At 38.9% G+C, this 19,168-nt stretch overlaps 1 protein-coding gene across 1 annotated transcript in view; it reads left to right on the plus strand.

Moving 5' to 3' along the window:
• Positions 1 to 11,820, plus strand: part of CCDC77 (coiled-coil domain containing 77) — a 24,126-nt gene extending 12,306 nt beyond the window's left edge. Inside the window, exons 6-12 of the mRNA XM_015814172.1 lie at positions 2,444 to 2,516; positions 6,542 to 6,630; positions 8,208 to 8,356; positions 8,959 to 9,367; positions 9,825 to 9,950; positions 10,061 to 10,213; positions 11,611 to 11,820. Of these exons, the coding sequence (XP_015669658.1) occupies positions 2,444 to 2,516; positions 6,542 to 6,630; positions 8,208 to 8,356; positions 8,959 to 9,367; positions 9,825 to 9,950; positions 10,061 to 10,213; positions 11,611 to 11,757 (1,146 nt within the window). The 3' untranslated portion in view covers positions 11,758 to 11,820. The remainder of the gene's footprint in view (positions 1 to 2,443; positions 2,517 to 6,541; positions 6,631 to 8,207; positions 8,357 to 8,958; positions 9,368 to 9,824; positions 9,951 to 10,060; positions 10,214 to 11,610) is intronic.
• Positions 11,821 to 19,168: the final 7,348 nt, after the last annotated feature.

A 19,168-nucleotide genomic window follows, 5' to 3' on the forward strand; every position in this document is an offset into this window, starting at 1 on the left:
CACAAGCAATAGAACACAGTCAAACTAGAGTCTTGGACTTTAAGAGAGCTAATTTCAATAAACTTAGAGAGGGCTTGGGAAGGATACCATGGATGAGAATCCTCAAGGGGAAAACAACTCATGAAGCTTGGGAAATTTTTAAAAGTGAGATAATAAAAGCCCAGTCCAGCACAATACCAACAAAGGGAAAATAACAGCTCTCAAAAGAAACCAGCATGGCTGCATAAAGAACTCTCTAATAAATTGAAAGATAAAAAGAACAAGTATAGAAAGTGGAAAGAGGGGCACATAACTAAGTCAGAATATCAACAAATAGCCCGAGCCTGCAAAGATGAAGTGAGGAAAACTAAGGCTCAAAATGAACTAAGGCTTGCGACCAAAGTCAAAAATAACAAAAAAAAAGCTTCTTTCAACATGTAAAAAACAAGAAAAAAGTGAAGGAAATGATTGGTCCATTAGTAGGGGAAAGTGGCAAGAAGGTGACAAGCAACAGGGAGAAAGCAGAACTATTTAACTCGTTTTTTGCATCTGTCTTTACACAAAGGGGAAAAAACAGACCAACCTACCAAAAATAGTGCCATAAAAAACAGAATAGAAACACAAGTTAAGATAGGCAAGAAAACGGTAAGTGAGTACCTGTCCAGCCTAGATGAGTTCAGTTCACCAGGACCAGATGGATTACACCCCAGGGTTGTCAAGGAACTGGCAGATGTGATCTCAGAACCATTGAACTATATTTTTCAAAGATCCTGGAGCACTGGGGAACTACCGGAGGACTGGAAAAGAGCTGATGTAGTTCCCATCTTCAAAAAAGGGGAAAAAATGGACCCAGGAAATTACAGACCTATCAGCCTGACCTCAGTACCTGGGAAGATTCTGGAAAAGATAATCAAACAACGAATCAGCGAACACCTAGAGGCATCAAAGTCATTACTAAAAGCCAACATGGGTTTGTCAAAAACAGATCATGCCAGACAAATCTTATTGCATTCTTTAACCAAGTGACAAAATTAGTGGATCAGAGGAATGCTGTGGATATAATTTACTTGAACTTCAGTAAGGCATTTGATAAAGTAGATCACAACCTACTACTTGATAAGATAGAAAAATGTGGGTTAGACAGCATCACCACCAGATGGATCCGTAGCTGACTGACCGGCTGTACTCAGCGTGTGGTCCTCAATGGAACCGCATCTACATGGAGGGAAGTGTGTAGTGGGGTGCCCCAGGGCTCTGTTCTGGGCCCAGTGCTCTTCAACATCTTCATCAACGATTTGGACGAGGGGATAGATGGGGAAATCGTCAAATTTGCAGATGACACCAAGCTGGCAGGAATAGCCAACTCCAGAAGACAGGCTTAGGATACAGGAGGATGCTATCTAACAAAATGAAATTCAACGGTGAAAAAAGTAAGATTCTACATTTAGGCAAGAAAAACCAAATGTACAGGTATAGTATAGGGGGTACCTTGCTCAATAGTAGTAACTGTGAGAGGGACCTCAGAGTCCTAGTGGACAATTACTTAAATATGAGCCAGCAGTGTGCTGCAGCTGCCAAAAAGGCCAACACAGTTAATGCTGTGTTAACAGGGATAGAATTAACAGGGATAGAATCAAGATCACGTGAAGTATTAATACCACTTTACAATGCCTTGGTAAGGCCACACTTGGAATACTGCATCCAGTTTTGGTCACCACGATGTAAAAAAGATGTTGAGACTCTAGAAAGAGTACAGAGAAGAGCAACAAAGGGGACTGGAGGCCAAAGCATATAAGGAAAGGCTGCTGGAATTGGGTATGTCTAGTTTAATGAAGAGAAGGACGAGGGGGGGCATGATAGCAGTATTCCAATATCTCAGGGGCTGCCACAAAGAAGAGGGAGTCAAGCTATTTTCCAAGGCGGATGGAAACTAATCAAGGAGAGAAGCAACCTAGAACTAAGGAGAAACTTCCTGACAGTTAGAACAATTAACCAGTGGAACAACCTGCCTCCAGAAGTGGTGAATGCTCCAACACTGGAAGTTTTTAAGAAGAGACTGGACAGCCATTTGTCTGAAATGGTATAGGGTTTCCTGTCTGAGCAGAGGGTTGGACTAGATGACCTCCAAGGTCCCTTCCAACATTATTATTATTATTATTATTATTATTATTATTATTATTATTATTATTATTATTATTATGTTATAAAATACCAGAGTAGTTGTTTGTAATTAATGGGGAAAATTAATTAGAACAAGTAGGTTAATTTGTGCATTTCGGTAAAAAGTTTACTTGAAGGAAAATGTATGGAGAAATATTAAGATACAAGCATAAAAATTAGCAGTTGAAACTGAACTACAAAATCATTGTTATCTATATATTTTATTTCTTATAATTACAGTGTCTAATGTGTATATGAAATGCTTTGATAGAATAAAAAATGAGCAATGTTTTGGTTTTTATAGGTCACTATACATCAGCTACCAACCAAGAACAGAGATTCCCTTGATAGATATGCCAAATACACTTCAAAAACAGGTCAGCGGAAAAATAAAAATTACTTTGAGTGAACATTAGAGATAACATTCAGATACCATAGGGTTTTATGGAAAAGATCTGACTCTATGGGATTTGCCTGCTTGACTATTCAGCCTTCCCCTTTGTGGTACTCTGTGGATGTGTTGCAACAACTCCCAAGATGGTGTCTGTAAATTTGGGAACGGTGCTTTAATTTTTCTTAGATGATGTGAGCTGACGTCTTTCCTCTCCTCTCCTCAGATATCCTAAAAGCTGGGTTGCTCTTTTCATTTAGAACAGCCATAGAGAGAGAGAAAACATTCTCTCTCGGTGATTTTCCTGCTAAGCTCCTTTTCACAAAATTATGTGGGCTTCTTTTCCCAAAGAATCTCAAACTAATTTCAATTAAAATAAGAGCTGGAAGGCACCTTGGAGGTTTTCTGCTCAAGCAGGTAACCCCATACCATTTCAGACAGGTGGCTGTCCAGTCTATTCTGGTTAATTGAATGAATTGGTTATATTCATTCTTTAAAGAAAGCAAAACCTAAAAGTTTGTATCGGTTATTTCAGGAATCTCTCAGGCAGAACACCAACAGGGGAAGTTGTGACTACCAGTCAAAAGGAGACAAACTCTAAATAGCCGTTCACCTGCTGTGCTATGTGAAGAACCATCAGTACCCCTCTTTATGCTAATCACTTTGATTTCAGCCATAGTGGAGTAATCACCAGTGGATTTCCTCTATATAATTTTGGGGTGCACCAATAAGAACTTTTGGTGTAAGCAGTAAGTCCAGAAATACTTAGGCTGTTCTGCCTATGTTTAGCAATAGGTACACATGTAAAATTAGAATTAGAGAGATAGTTTGGTGTAGTGGTGAAGGTGCTGGCCTAGAAACCAGTATAAGTTTCCTTTAAGCATGAAATGCCAGTTGAGTGACTTTGAACCAGTCACTAAGCCCACCTCACAGGGTTGTTGTGAGGAAAATAAATGGCAGGAGTATTAGGTACGTTTGCTGCCTCAAGTTATATATTTAAAAGGTAGGATGAATATTCTTAGACACTACCTTAATAATTCTTAGGTCTTTGGTTAGGACTTGAGTTATTATTAAGTTTCTACAAGTCTTAGACTGTAAATCTAGCTGTAGACTACCCATATAATAAAGAAATATAACAATTCATAAAATAATAAAATAGAGCAAGCTATTTGATATCAATGCAGTCAAAGCCAGAACTGAAAAATAATCAAATGATTCAAAGTGTAGATTGTGCAAAGAAGCAGAAGAAACAGTAGATCATATACAGTACTTAGCTCATGCAAGAAAACAGCACAAATTGATTATAAACAATGACATAACATGGTCACCAGAGTGATTCAATGGAAGGTCTGTAAAAATTATCATGCGCCAGTCATGAAAAATTGGCAGGAACACAGTTGAAAAAGTAGCTGAAAATAAGCAGGTTAAATATTGTGGTATTTCCAAATATAAATTGATAAAGGCTTGGCTCACAACTCACCAGCTTTAACTGTTGTTGAAAAAAAAAAGATAATTGATGTGGAAATACCAGGGAATAGTAGAATAGAAGACAAAGAATTGGAGAAGATCACAAAGTATAAAGATCTGAAAATTGTAGTTGAAAGATTATGGCATAAGCCAGCCATATTGGTCCCTCTGGTTATTGGCATACTGGATACTATACCAAAATATCTTGGATAGCACTTAGAAAAAGTGTGCATTTACAAAATTTCCATCTGCCATTTACGAAAGGCCACGCTGCCTGGATTCAAACATATACCGTACTGATACATTATGACATCCTAGTTCTGGGGAAATATTTGAGGCAAATGAAGGCCAATACCAGCTAAGAATTGGCAGTTGTAATTTCACATTATTGTATATGTAATCATAATATAGATTATACAATGTATGTCTATAGTCTCAGACCAATTTGCTTTCTTTCCTTCCTTTTGAAGAGTTTTGGAGAATTATTTTGTAAGTTTTTTTTAAGAAATGTTTATCATCTGACAAAAGGATTATTTGTAGATAAAATTATCTACTGAGTTGCTGGGTTGATTTCCTTATATTTAAGGAAGTTAATATCTAATTCATTAAGTCTCTGATATTTATAATCCATTTCCACCCTGCTCATTCAAGCTAAAACATTCTCCTACAGATTCTAGCTAAAACAGTTTCCTACAAATTAAATTTTGCTTTGGTTCTGTGGGTCTCCTTTTCAGTGTATATTAATACTAGGTGTTTTTCTTCTAAAAAAAACTTCTTCCATTGGGGGAGATAACATAAAAAAGAATTTTCATCACAAATATAAGTACTTGGAGCCAGGCCTAGCAGAAGAGAAGAGATCTGTAGTATATTTCAACAAGATATTTTTATGGTAGCATTTTTTACATATGTAAGTTGCTGTCCAGCTGATTCAGAAAAGTAAGTGGTGTTACCTGTATTCTTATTTAACATTGCATCTGATATTCATTCTCTAATGACAGCCAGGTTAACAGCTAAGATATTTTTTTTAGAAATAATGTAAAACATTTTGAGAATTTCCTAGAAATATTGTAGGGCATTTCTGACATCCAAAACAACACATGCCATCCTAGCTTATAGGACTGAACATATAGTTAACAGCTCACAATCTGTTTTTATATTTATAATGGTTTTATATCTATTTTTATTATATTGTAAGCTAGTTGGGAGTCAGAGTGATCCAACCTTTTTATCTCCTACTCAAAAAGCAATAAATCTACATACTCTTCCTAAACCCATTTATTTTTATCTGTTCGTCTTCTGGCAAGGTTTCCAGGCACTCTTGTGTTTCCTCTTAAAAAGCTCTGTTAAGATAGTTAAGACTGCAGAAAAAAAAACTCATTGCAACCAGCCTGCCCTCCATTGAGGACCTGTATACTGCACAAGCCAGAAACAGGGCTGAGAAAATACCTGCAGGAGCCGTGGTGGTGCAGTGGTTAGAATACAGTATTGCAGGGTAATTCTGCCAACTGCCAGGAGTTTGATTCTGACCATCTCAAGGTTGACTCAACCTTCCATCCTTTCGAGGTCGGTAAAATGAGGACCCAGATTGTTGGGGGCAACATGCTGACTCTGTAAACCGCTTAGAGAGGGCTGAAAAGTACTGTGAAGTGGCATATAAGTCTAAGTGCTATTGCTATCTACAGACTTCTCACATCCTGGACATAAACTGTTTCAACTTCTCCCCTCAGGACACCGCTACAGAGCATTGCATGTGAAAACAACTAGACACATTTTTCCCCCATGCCATCACTCTGCTAAACACCTAATTCCCATAGCACTATCTTATGCCTAAAGATGTAGTAGGGCTGTATTTCTATTATCCTTCTCATCTTTCCTACTATCTTCTACTGGTATCTTTTGATTTATCACTTGTTTGTATGTACACTGAGCACTTCTGCACCGGAGACAAGTTCCTTGTGTGTCCAATCACACTTGGCCAATAAAGAATATTCCTATTCCTGTTGCTACTTTGGAGAGAGTTGTGGCCCATTCTGTAAAGGGTGTAGCTACTTCAGGCATTTTTTTTTCTTAACAGGGTTCCCATAATTGCTATTGTATATGCAAATCTGTTACAATCTGTTTTCCTAAAGTTCTTGCAGTTCTCCCCTCTTGGACACTGTTAATATATCACAGTTTTCAGAATGCCTCCTTCCACTGAAGGAAAAGAGAAATAGAAATGATTGTGAAAATTATTTCTCTACAGCAGATGAAGATATTGGTTTGATACTGGTTTTTATCATAGGGAAAAACTATCTTGTGTTTTCATTCTGATTTTTTCCTCTTCTTTTATCCTGCAACTTTAAGAGAGGTTATTTACCCTGTTTCAGGCATTTAATTATTTCTTTTGGAGCAAGTGCAACCTATTTTGCAGTGTACAGAAAAAGAATTTTCATAGTAAGTGCATGGTTCCATTCTGCTAACTACGGTCGCCTTAAAACATTACCTCAAGGAACCTTTCGGATTAATAAAATAACATCTTGTTACTTAAACATATTTTCTTTGTAGGTTCTAAAAGCTCTGCCTTAAAAAATAAAGGAGAGAAGCCTGAAAGTGCAGATAGATACCAAAGAGACAACCAAACACTCCTACTACAGGTAATTGGTAGTACTACATGGAAAAACTGTAGTACTGGTCTGGATTTCAATTTATCAGATTCAGCATCAGTTCTTTTAATAAGAAGGAATTAAAGAATGTGTGTATGATAATGAACATGTTGACACTTTATGGTGATATACTATTGACATTCCACCTCTCCTGCATTGGAGTCTTGACTGAACCCCAGTTAAACAGATCTTAGTGAAGGGTATTTTCATCTAGCCAGGTTTTGGTAATGGATGCCAGTCTTCCCTTTAATCCACCATTTCTTTCTGTACAAGTTGGATCTATTATAGACAGATCTGGTATTAAGGGCATTAACCTGTTCCATTTCAAGTGTGCCTCCCTGAGAAAAGTGGGGGAAAGAGAAAGTGGCAGAAAGTACCAAAACAGCATTAAGAAGATAGTACTTTCGCAGGCACCTAGATTGACTTACTGTTTTACTTCAGGCATGAACAAAAGATTGCAAAAGTGGCCAGGCTAGAAACAGCCTTGGCAAGGAGAGAAGCAGAACTACCTGAAATTACACTAGCCACAATGGAACCATTAGAACCGTTCTTCCCACTCAGAAGCATGCAGTGTACATGACAAGATGTGAGCGGAAGAAAATGGCACAGGAATTGAATGTAGATTTCTTAATAGAACTTCCATATTAAACTCAGTGGTTGCTGGGATGCTGTCTTGGTTTTGCAATTCGAAAGTTTAAGAGATCTGCAGCCTTGAATTGCTCACTGGGGAAACTTCCAGATCTGGTATCCATCAAGAGAAGCCTGACAAGTTAATAGCCCCAAGAGTTCTGACTTTCATTTGACTGACAAAAGGAATTGTGCAGGAGCAAGAATTGATGACTCGGGAGTCATTTCTATATAATTCTCTTCCTGGTGATATTTCACTATTTCATCAGAATTTAGCTATGCAGATGTATGTTCCCACGCTCTTATATACTAAGCTATCTGATAAAGTCACCCAGGGTTCACCTTAACTTCATTTTATTCCCCAATGTTATTAAGTGGTCACAATCATTGAAGGGATTTTGAGGGGATCCCACTTTTCTTCCGAGCTGGGCTCCTAGTACAATGTAACCTAACAGGTTTGCCTTTATTACAAGAGTGAGTTGTCATTTTCCCCTTATTCTTGTGCGACATATTGTGGCTGTGCAAATATTGAGACAGATGAAGGTAGTGCAATTGGCAGAAGGAGGAGCAAATCTGGGAATGTATGGTCCAAAGAAAGAGATTAGTGGTGGATGACACTTTAAGTAATCGTTTTATCTTTGACATTTAATGGTTGGACAAACAACTGTGATGCTTTTCTAAAAAAGAATACATAATGTTCCCTTCTTATAATCTTTCACAAAACAGTGGGTTGGACTTGGAGAGTCTAAATCACCCAGCCAGCTTCTGTACCTATGGGAGAACTAGAACTAGAACTTTCCTTTCTTCTAGTCCAACACCTTAATCCACTACACCAAACTGCCTAAAACCTGCAAACAGGTTTTTGCAAGGGAAAGATTTTATTTTATTTTATTTGCATTATAGCATATTCTTCAGATTTTTTTTCTTCTTTGTGGATTCAGGTGGAAGCTCTTCAGGCTCAACTAGAAGAACAGACTAAGCTGTCAAAGGAGCAGATTGAAGCACTGCTAGAAGATCGACGCATCCGAATAGAAGAAGTTCAGGTGCAGCATCAGAGGGATCAGGAAAAGATCAAAGACACCACTGAAAAGTACGTGCAAAAGACCAGTTGAGATCACCTACTAAAAAGAATGATATATTGGGTGTTGTAAAAGCATTTTATCCTGCCCTGGGCAAAATATCATTTTTTTTAAATCTAACGTTCCTGGTTTGAACCTTTGCTACAGTATATGTGGGATCGATTGTTTTGTAAGTGAGCTTATTTCTAGACAATGTTATTATTTGAGAAAGAGTCCTAATATTGTAATTGAGCCTAGCTATTACATGAATAATTAGTTCCAAATTCAATCACCAAAATTCCCAAAGAAAAGATCTTAATATTGCCTCTGTGAGAAATTAAATTAAATTAAATTTATTAAATCTTTGTCTAGCAATCCTGGAGAGCTGCAAATTAGGATAAAGAGTCTTAGATTGGATGACTAATCCAATCTGGGTTAGGATCCAGATCCATGTAGGCTCAAATCCAGAATACAGATGGTAACAAAGCAGCCATGCAGACCTAAACATAGGACACGCCGATATACTGAAGCTGTTGCTTCACGTTCCACATCCTGATTCACCCTCATAGTGGGGTTAAAGTATAAATTGACAAATAACTCATTCACTAATTCATTGTAATCTGCCTCTCCCCAGATACCATAAAGCTCAAAATTTGCTACATGAGAGTACCAAAGATTTTCTGCAGATGAAGTTTGATGCACGAGCAAATGAAAAATCCTGGATGGCAGAGAAGGACACTCTGCTGAGGAAGCTGGACAAATGTAGATGTGCACACAAACCGAGCAGGATTTGTAAGAACGGTAGTCCAGTCCAGGACCACATCAATCAGAGTTACGAGAGTTGTCAAAGCTGGTGGGCTGCTAGCCCAGAGAAACAGGACACTAGCCTGGAGTGGGAAAATAGTCCTTGTCAGCAGAGTTTCACCAAGAGATCACCTCCCAGTGGGAAGGTTGAAGTTTTCAAGAAGAGGAAACCAAGAGCTGCCAGATGTGTTTCTCAAGCAGAGCATGGCATTCATAAAGTGTATGGAGTAGAGATTAAGGTAATGGCTACTATGTTGAATCAGGTTGTTTCTGAAGATTAAATATAATGCCATATGACTTCAGCACTATGATGCGGTGGTGCATTGAAATGTTAAACATTTCTTGCCAGTCATTGTTTTCTCTTAATTATTTATTTATTTATTTATTTACGGTATTTATTTATTTATTGAATTTATATACCACCCTATCTCCCTTACGGGACTCAGGGCGGTGAACAGGCAATAATAAAAACCATGATAAATATAGGCAGTTCTAAAATCAAATTAAATAACGGGCCTGTTCTAAAAACACACCCATACAAAAACACACCCATACAAAAAACCCCACTAAAACATAATCAAACTACGCCAGGCCGGCCGCACGGAATAGATGGGCCATTTCTGTATTTCTTCCAGCTGCTTAAGAAGCCCAAATAAGGATTGAGCTTATTTATTTTATTTTATTTTTCACCTCCAGGGTTTACAAGATCAATTGACACAGGAGCAGACGTTAGCAAATATGTATCGAGAACAGTGTGTTTCATTGGAAGAGGAGTTGGCTAAGATTCGGGAGGAAGGAAATTTAGGTCAAGAGATGTTTAAGGTAAGTAGTTTTTGTTGCTGTTGCAGCAACTTTGCAAATCTTATGAAAACTGTGCACAAATATCTGATTCTTAGATTATAATCTTATGGGTTTTTTTTCCATGTTTGTAGCAACGGTCAGAAAAGATGGGGAAGCGACTACAGCTAATGACCCAGCGCTATGAGGCACTGGAAAAAAGGCGTGTCATGGAGGTGGAAGGGTTTAAAACTGACATCAAACAACTCCAACAAAAGCTGCAGGATGTGGAGAAGCAACTTTTCAAGGTAGCAAGGGTTAAAATAACAATCCCTCCAAAATAATGCGTTGAAACCAAATTTCCAAACTTCTGAAAGAATAATTAGCAGAATCTATTTTTGATTAACTGGGGTTTTACCAAGAGCCAATGTAGTATGGGGCTAAAGAGACTGTGAAGAAAGTTGCAAATTCTAGTCCTCTCAGGGTTATGGGAAGGTCTGACCTTAGGTTCTTGCAATGTGAGGTGTCTCAGGACTCAGATATTTGACCACTCTTTAGTATCTACATGAAACTGCTGGGGGAAGTCATCAACAGCATGGGATGCTATATCATCAATATGCTGATAACCAGTTATAAATCTTTCCCCTGATCAGCCAGGCAATGCCATCTGGGTTCGGACCCAATGCCTGAAGGTTGTGAGGGTCTGGGAAGAAACCAGCTGTGACACAACCATAACATGACACAGTGGGTCTGGTTTTTGCAACCCTCCCCCCGTCCCCTCAATCTGGTGAGGTGTCACCTTTGATTCTTGCCAGGGTAGCACACAGAGATTATACCAAACTTTTCCTGGGCTTGAGGTGGTAGCCATGGCTGGGGACGGGGGCAAGGGAATTTCATAGATCCATCTTGTGCACCATTTATGCCATTATGCCATTCCTGGACCAGGAGGCCTTGTTCATGGCTAGTCATGCTCTGATCACTGCCTGTTGGATTATGGGGATACATTTTGCATGGGTTACTCTTGAAGACCATCCAAAAGTTAAACTGGCCAGAATACAGTTACAGATGCACTTCTAGGCACCCTGTAGTTTGTGTGTATTATACCACTGCTTGAGCTTAACTGGATACCATTTTTGTTCTGGGTACACTTCATGGTGCCAATTATCATCTTTAAAGCTGTATCTGGTACAGGGCAAAATTATTAATGGGACTGCCTGAGGATATCTGCCCAAAGTTACACCAAGTTAGATAGGATGGGATGTCCCAGTTCCCTTTCCTTAAATGTCATCTGGCGAGATGTAGGAAGTATGCCTTCTCTATAGCAACCTCTGCCCTAGGCAACATCCAGATCTCATAAGCCCTTACCTATTAGCCTTCCAGAAGACCTTAAAAAGGTGGTTCTTTCTCTCAAACATTGGGTTAGGGAGTGACTGGAGCCCAATGATTGTTGAATGTTGATGATTAGAAGAGTGTTTGGGAGGTTCTGGGAACTACCTTTGGATGGTGGTTCCATTGTTTCTTGTCACATTTTTACTATTATTTTTGTGAGCCACCCAAGATTATTGTACTTAAGATGGGCAACCATATATGTCCTTTCAGTCAATTGGTTAATAAAATCTACTCAAAACTTTCTAAATTCCTTTTCCAAAATCAAACTACTTTCAAAACCTGTTTGTTCTTTCTTTGAAATTGTTTTTCTTTCTAGGTGATAATGAACGTGGGACCTGAACAAGATCTTGCAATTCTACATGAAGTTCGCCAAGGGAATAAGAGAACTAAAAAGATACAAGGACAACTGAAAAACTTAAAATCAAAAATATATGGGCTGGAGAATGACCTGCGAGTTTATTGATAATGATATGTCAATCAATATGAGTGGTGTTGATAAAAACCTGTCGCTACAACAAACTTTACTTTTTTCTTTTTCTTTTTTTTTACAAATGTGTGGCTTGCAGTGAGTGTAACATATACGTTCCATTCCAGGGCAGAAGAAAACAATGGAAACGTGTGAGAATTGAAAAGAAACTCCGTTTATCTTTTTGAATGAGTATCTAGATTTGGTCTCTGTGATGTTGATTTATGCAGAGTATCAGGACAGAGATATTTGGTGATTGCTTTTGCAGTGTCTAGAAGAGATGCGATCTATAAGAACTTTTCACTGGCTAAGAATGATATGTTGTGCAGGGATCCCAAGAAAGTGGCTAGGCGGGTTGTGTACCTTCTATATCTTAGTTTATTATAGAGAAGAAAGGAATTTCCAAATGACTCTCTCAAACTGGACAGTATAGAAGGGGTTGATACCAATTTATATAGAGAAGAGAATCTCTTACAATGAGTCATAAGGCTGTTTTAATTCCATTTTTCAAATTAGTTCTTTGAATAAGTGCTTTCCTGAATTCTCTACAGATTTGTAGCATAGATCACGATGAACTCTATTCATAAGTGACAGCTTCAGTCTAAAACACAATTCTATCAGCCAGGATAAAGAGTGTGTACACTAAAAGGGGAATCGGACCCACTGAGCTGAAATTTGTATCTGAATAAAATTAAGGATTAAGTTATAACACAAATGCTTCCTAGCCTGGGTCATTTTATGTTTTCATGAGTATAATTTTTATTTTGCAGAAATCTTTCTGAACCCAGAAAAGAATTATGATGCATCTATTGTTTATACTCTGCTGTAGAACATTAAAACTTACCTTATAGTATTTACTTGATATTCTTTTTTTTGTTGATCATTAGCAATTACAGAGGTTTAATGTAAACTTATTTAATAGCCTGCATTTAGGCTATTAATAGGCCATTTAATATTAGTTAATAATTTCCACATAAGAAAAAAAACTTTGGGACAGTGTAAGATAATTGTATCAATCTACTTTGTTAATGGTACAACTAACTTTAACATGCCCACTTATGCTTTCTCTTGTGCATATATACTATGTGCATACATGTATATTTGCATAATATTCCGGAATTATCAGAGCAAAAAATAGTAAGCCAAAGAAATTTAGGCACACTGGCACACATTAAAAAATAAATTCTGATGCCCGCTCTCAAAAGAAGATATATACCCAAGCACTTACATGCACATAAATATACATATGCAATATATATACATACACATACACTCATACGTATACATTTATATATTAATCACAGACCATTTAGAATACATAGCAGAAAAAAGTATTGAGAGTTAACAAGGTGTATATTATATGGTAACTGAATCTAGAATTTCTGCTTCAGATACTGTGAAGCATCCCAGAAGGTAGCAAAGAAAGCTGGTCATGGAGAGGATATGTAGCGTCCATGACAATACTGGGGACCCTAGTCAAGCATCACTTATGTGCTATGTCCTGGACAGAAGGCGGTGAACTTCCAACAATCTTATTTTCTGCCGTCTCACCACAGCCTTTCCGTCCGAAGCAGTAACATCTCCAAATCACACAGTGGTTTCGACAGGATGCTTTCAATAGTCCCTGTATAGAAATGGGAAGGACAAGGGAAGGAAGATGTGCTCTTCTCCTACGATGCAGAAAATGCAGGTGCTGCTGCGCCTGCTTCACCAGTGTCTCACTGTTGAGCCACTAAGCTAACCTGCTTGTCAGCTGCGCACCCAGAAACTTGATACTACTAACCACCTCCAGAGCTGAATCGTTAATACACAGAGGTGTATGGCTGTGCCTGCCTTTTCTGAAATCGACAATGATCTTGCACAACAGTCATGGATCAGCAGGGTGAACAATAGCGGACTTAGGACGCAGCCCTGAGGAGAACTTGTAATCAAGAGCAGCAGCCCCCAACCTTTTGGGCACCAGGGACCGATTCCGTGGAGAAGTTTTTCTGTGGACTGGAGGGGGCATGATGCGTACTTGACTCCATCCCACTGATGGGGCTTCACTTGTTTGTGCAGCCTGGTTTCTGGCATGCTGTGAATGCCAGAAAGTTCTTGATTTATGATTATAATTAGGATTGGAATTCCTGCCGTTAGTCACAGCAGTCGTAAAGTGAGTCATTGTCATGGATCCGCCCCCAGACCTCTCTCTGGACTCAAGATCAGAGGAGGAGTCAGAGTCAGCAGAGGAAAGCGCAGGGCAGGCCCGAGCAAGGCCCCGGATCGGGGCTCAGAGTGCTAGCCTGACGGAGTAGCCTCAGCTGGGTTGATTGGACAAACGACAGGCTGAGGCTGAGCGAGGCAAGCCACAGCTGCAGCAAGTTGTCCAGGAGGCTCTAGGTCAGGGATGTCAAACTCGCAACATCACATGATGTGTCGCGACATATCGTGACTTTTTTTTCCATGGGGTGGGCGTGGTCTCGCTATGATGCACCCGGCCCGTGGGCTGGCAGTTTGACACCCCTGCTCTAGGTGAGTTCCAGGAGCAGCTGCCATCTGTTAACGATGAGGAGGAGGTACTGTAGAATCCACACCTCCCAATCCAAGGACAACTAGGGCAGAGAGGAGACAGGCACAAGGCCAGTCAGCTAGATTATTCACAATGAAGCAACCTCGCCATTCATGAAGGACTGCACTGGCGTTGCCTACTTAATCTCACCCCGAGGACTTGAGTGTTGCTGGATCACCGTGCCCAGTTCCCTGCCTTGTGTGCTCATGTTGTGAATCCTGCCCCGCTTGATGTGTGGACTGCTTTCCTGGACTTTCATGTGTGCCCATTGGAATCTTGCAGTCTGAGCTCAGAATCTGAACCTGCACAACGGGGGGGGGGGGGTGTGCTTTCTGAGGACCTGGTTTGGGGAGGGTGAATAAACACATGTAGAACTCTTGTTGTATGTGTATGTGCATGTATGTGCATGAGGAGACCAGGGCAGCACAGTCATGTGACTAGACCCAATTTCATGATCACTTTTACGTTAAATGAATTGTACGGTCATTAAGCAAATCCAGCTCCTCCAACTAAAGTTGCTTGTTGGAAACCAGCTGAGAAGGTTGCAAACCGTGATCACATAACCAATGGGGTTGCCAAGTGCCCAAATTGCTACCCCATGACCATCGGGGTGGTGTGACATTCGTAAGTCCAAGGACGAGTTGAAAACCACTGTGACAGTTATAACTTTGAACTGTTATCAAACAAAACAGTTGTAAGTTGAGGACTACTTGTGATATCTGAAGATTTATATGATTTCCTCTTGGTTTGGAGTAGAAGGGCTTGTCCCTTGATACTTAATCTGCTTGTTTCAAAATGCTACTGAATGTAGGACCAATCTGTTCTACATAAAATTATCCCTAAAATCAATACACACAGCTATTTTGTTAATTTGGTTTTGGGTGTTGTTGTTGTTCGTTGTTTGTTTTGTTTTGTTTTATTCCAATCACTAACTCAGTGTTAAGAGTATGGAGGAAGCCGAGAAAGCAAAAATATGATTAAACAAACTGTATGTTCTGCCCTTGGAGAATTCTTAGATGAAATCTAATGTGGATGAGGTTGAAAGCTTTGTTTACACTATAAATATAACTGTAGATGTATTACATACTTGTCTGTACTGGCAATATAACTTCTGGATCATATTCTGAACAGGCTTCTGCTGGTTTATTTAGCAGGTACCACAGAACAGGTATGTTTCCACTGTACCTTACATCCTGAACTAGAAGATTTTTCAGATTTTTTAACACTATTAAATTAGAACTGTCAGCTTTCTCATTAAAATAGGACATGTAATGTCAGCTAATATGGTTTGCAACATAAGCTTTTGAAGGGAAAAGTATCCAATCCAATTGACAAATTATAAGAATGGCAGGAAAAATGCAAATACTGAGACTAAAGCAACATGAGTGATAGATTTTGAAGTGAATATCAAAAACTCAAAGCATTGCATTGATTTATAGTATGCTGGAATGTTTAGGATAGTTCTGGGATACTGGAAAAACCACAGTGTTTCACTATAAAAACAACATAGGAACAATTAATTACAGGTAGTCCTCGACTTAGATTCATTCATTTAGTGATCACAATTATAATAGCACTGAAAAAAGTGACATGGTCATTGTTCATGTTTGTGACATTTGCAGCATCCCCATGGTCATGTGATCAAAATTTGGACACTTGGCAACCGGCATGTATTTATGATGATTGCAGTGTCCCCGGGTTATGTGATCACTTTTTGTGATCTGACAAGCAAAATTAATGGGGAAGCCAGATTCACTTAACATCTCTGTAATTAACTTAACAACTGCAGTGATTCATTTAACAACTGTGTCAAGAAAGATTGTCAAACTCACTTAACAACTGTCTTACTTAGAAACAGAAAATTTGGGCTCAATTGTGGTAGTAGACTACCTGTATGTGTCATCAAGTCACTGTCATTACTTAGTGTCCTTATTAAAAGGCCATTATTATTATAAAAGGTCATAATTAAAATCTTATTAGATTTTCTCTAGGAGGATCTGTCCTCAGCCCAGTCATTTAGGTCTTCCATTGTGCATCTACTGTCACTATAACTGAGTCTATCCACTTTGCTAATGGTCATCCTCTTTCTCTCCATCTTTCCCAGCCCTATAGACCCCTCCAGAGATCTAAGTTATCATATGTGTCTAATCATTTGAACCTGCTCATTTGTGCCTTGAGTGAGAACTCTGGATGATCCGTTTATTCGTTTTCTTGGCAGTCCAGGATATTCTTAGGAGTCTTCTCCAACGCCAACTCCAACTTCAAATATTCTTCCTATCCTGCTTCTTCAAAGTCCAACTTTCACTTTCATAGAATATCACAGTTGGAAAAGCATTGCCTGCACAATTCAAATTCAGGCATCTGAAGAGCTGTGGTGGCGCAGTAGTTAGAATGCAGTATTGCAGGCTAACTCTGCTCACATTGCTAGGAGTTTGATTCCGTCGATCCTGACCATCTCAAGGTTGATTCAGCCTTCCATCCTTCCAAGGTTGGCAAAATGAGGACCCAAATTGCTGGAGACAATATGTTGACTCTTACCCCTCTGTAGAGAGGGCTGTAAAAGCACCATGGAGCAGTGTATAAGTCTAAGTACCATTGCTGTTGATATCTAAATATCTTTCCCAAGGCCTTCATAGTTATTCTCTTGTGTATTTCTTCCCTGCTGCTTGATTTATTGTTGATAGTCAATCCTAAAGATCCTAGCTTTTCATTGTCAGTTCTAAGACTGATTGTTCTACCTGTTGCAATTAGTTTGGTCCTCTTCATGCTTAATTTTAGACCCACTTCTCCTTGATTTTCATAACTATAGATCAGGGGTGTCAAACTGCCGGCCCGTGGGCCAGATGTGTCATGTGGAAGCCGCGCCCATCCCATTGCCGGCAATGGCAAAACCGGCCCGATACATTGCGTGACGTCACGTGACATCATGAGTTTGACATGTCTGTTATAGATTGTAGATCATTTGCAACTTCAGTTATCTCGTACAGCTAGTTTTGAGCAAATTCCTTCTAATAAAAGAAAATCTATCATATAGCCTTTTATGTTAGCCAAACTGTAAAATCTAGACCAGGCATGTCAAACTGCCGGCCCACGGGCTGGATGCGTCACGTGGAAACCGCACCCATCCCATTGCCAGCAATGGGGGAAAAGTCGTGATACGTTGCACAACATCATGTGACATCGCGAGTTTGACATGCCTGATCTAGATAAAGGGGCTAGATCTCAAATCAGGCTAAATTGTTTAGAGATTGAAGGGTTTATTGTTTCCTTGAACCACTTTTGTAAGGTTTCATAATTCAGTGTAGGTAGTCCTCAACTTAAGACCACAATTCAGCCCAAAATTTATGTTGTTAAGTGAGACATTTGTTAAGTGAGTTTTGTCTCATTTTATGACCTTTCTTACCAAAATTGTTAGTGAATCACTGCAGTTAAGTTAGTAACATGGTTGTTAAGTGAATCTGGCTTCCCCATTGACTTTGCTTGTCAGAAGATGGCAAAAGGTGATCACAGAACATTGCAACCATCATAAATATAAACTAGTTGCCAAAGATCTGAATTTTGATCATGTGACCATGGGGATGCTTGAACAGTCGTAAGTGTGAAAAACAGCCACGAGGCACTTTTTTCAGTGCTGTTGTAACTTAGAACAGTTACTAAATGAACTGTTGTAACTTGAGGACTACCTATTATAGGCCACCCTTCTCCAGTTCTGGGATAAATATAGTGAAGATTGCCAAAAGTGGTAGCTAATATACCATCTTCCTGCCTTAGTTGTGCAAAGAAATCCTGATTTTGACAGATACCCAAAAGAAGAGAATCAAATCAGAATTAAATTGTAACAGTGCAATTTCACACTGAATTTTCTCAAACCTCTTTGTTCAACATTGAGGATTTCCATAAATACTTCTTGAGCAGAAACTCCTGATAGGTAGTCTTTCATTAGAAAGGCCATTTTTTGCCCCTGGTATAAAATGAACTTTTCTTCCTTGTCATTTTTCTTATAACTCTAGCGCTTTCTAATTTCACATTTAAATGGTATCATCCATTAAAGTATGCAATTTTCAGGACTAATAAAACTGTATCATTACAGAATACATAGCCAAACCATGCAATTTGCAGTCATCCAAAATGATGCCTGCCTATTTAGATGATTGAAAAAGTTAGCTCTGAAATCATGGCAGACTGGACTATTAATTAAAGACTATTAATCTCTATGCTAATTTACTACCTCCAGAATCACAGACAACATGATTTAAATATCAAGTTGCTAGGGAACTCTGGTGAAGAGTGATTCTAATCTTGCTGGCCATGTCTGTGAACTTTTTGAATGTAACTCAGGTATCTGCAGGCTATGGTCAAATAGGTCAAGATGGTGGCCATGACTGATTCAAGTTCTGCCTGTTTTTTATGTTATGTTGTATCTAACATAACATAATCCATCCCATTTATTGTTTTATTTAAATTTTTATACCACATTCTCCAAACATGTCCTCCAGAGATATTAGATTACATCATGGAAAAATTAGTTAAGTAAGAAGTAACTCCATGCAACCCTCTTTATTCTTACTGTAGTTTTCTTGGCTGACCTGGCATCTTATGCAAACCACCATTCATTGGACAGATTAATTGTCTAGGGAAAAAAGAGACATTTCTAATATCGTTGTAATATTCTGGAAGCAAATCCAAGCCTTTAGGTAGATAATCTCTGTCATCGTTTTTGTAAAATCAACATCTGGAGTTGAATTATAAAAGTAATTTGGGGTTATTACTTTCATGTCCAAGTGGATCTGACTGGTCATTGAAACTCAAATGGATTGACTTTCAATCTGAGGGAGCAAGGCTCTCTTTATGTTCTCAAGA

This window comes from Protobothrops mucrosquamatus, unplaced genomic scaffold, assembly GCF_001527695.2.
Source record: "Protobothrops mucrosquamatus isolate PMUCROS unplaced genomic scaffold, P.Mucros_1.0 scaffold226, whole genome shotgun sequence".
Classification (NCBI taxonomy): domain Eukaryota; kingdom Metazoa; phylum Chordata; class Lepidosauria; order Squamata; family Viperidae; genus Protobothrops; species Protobothrops mucrosquamatus.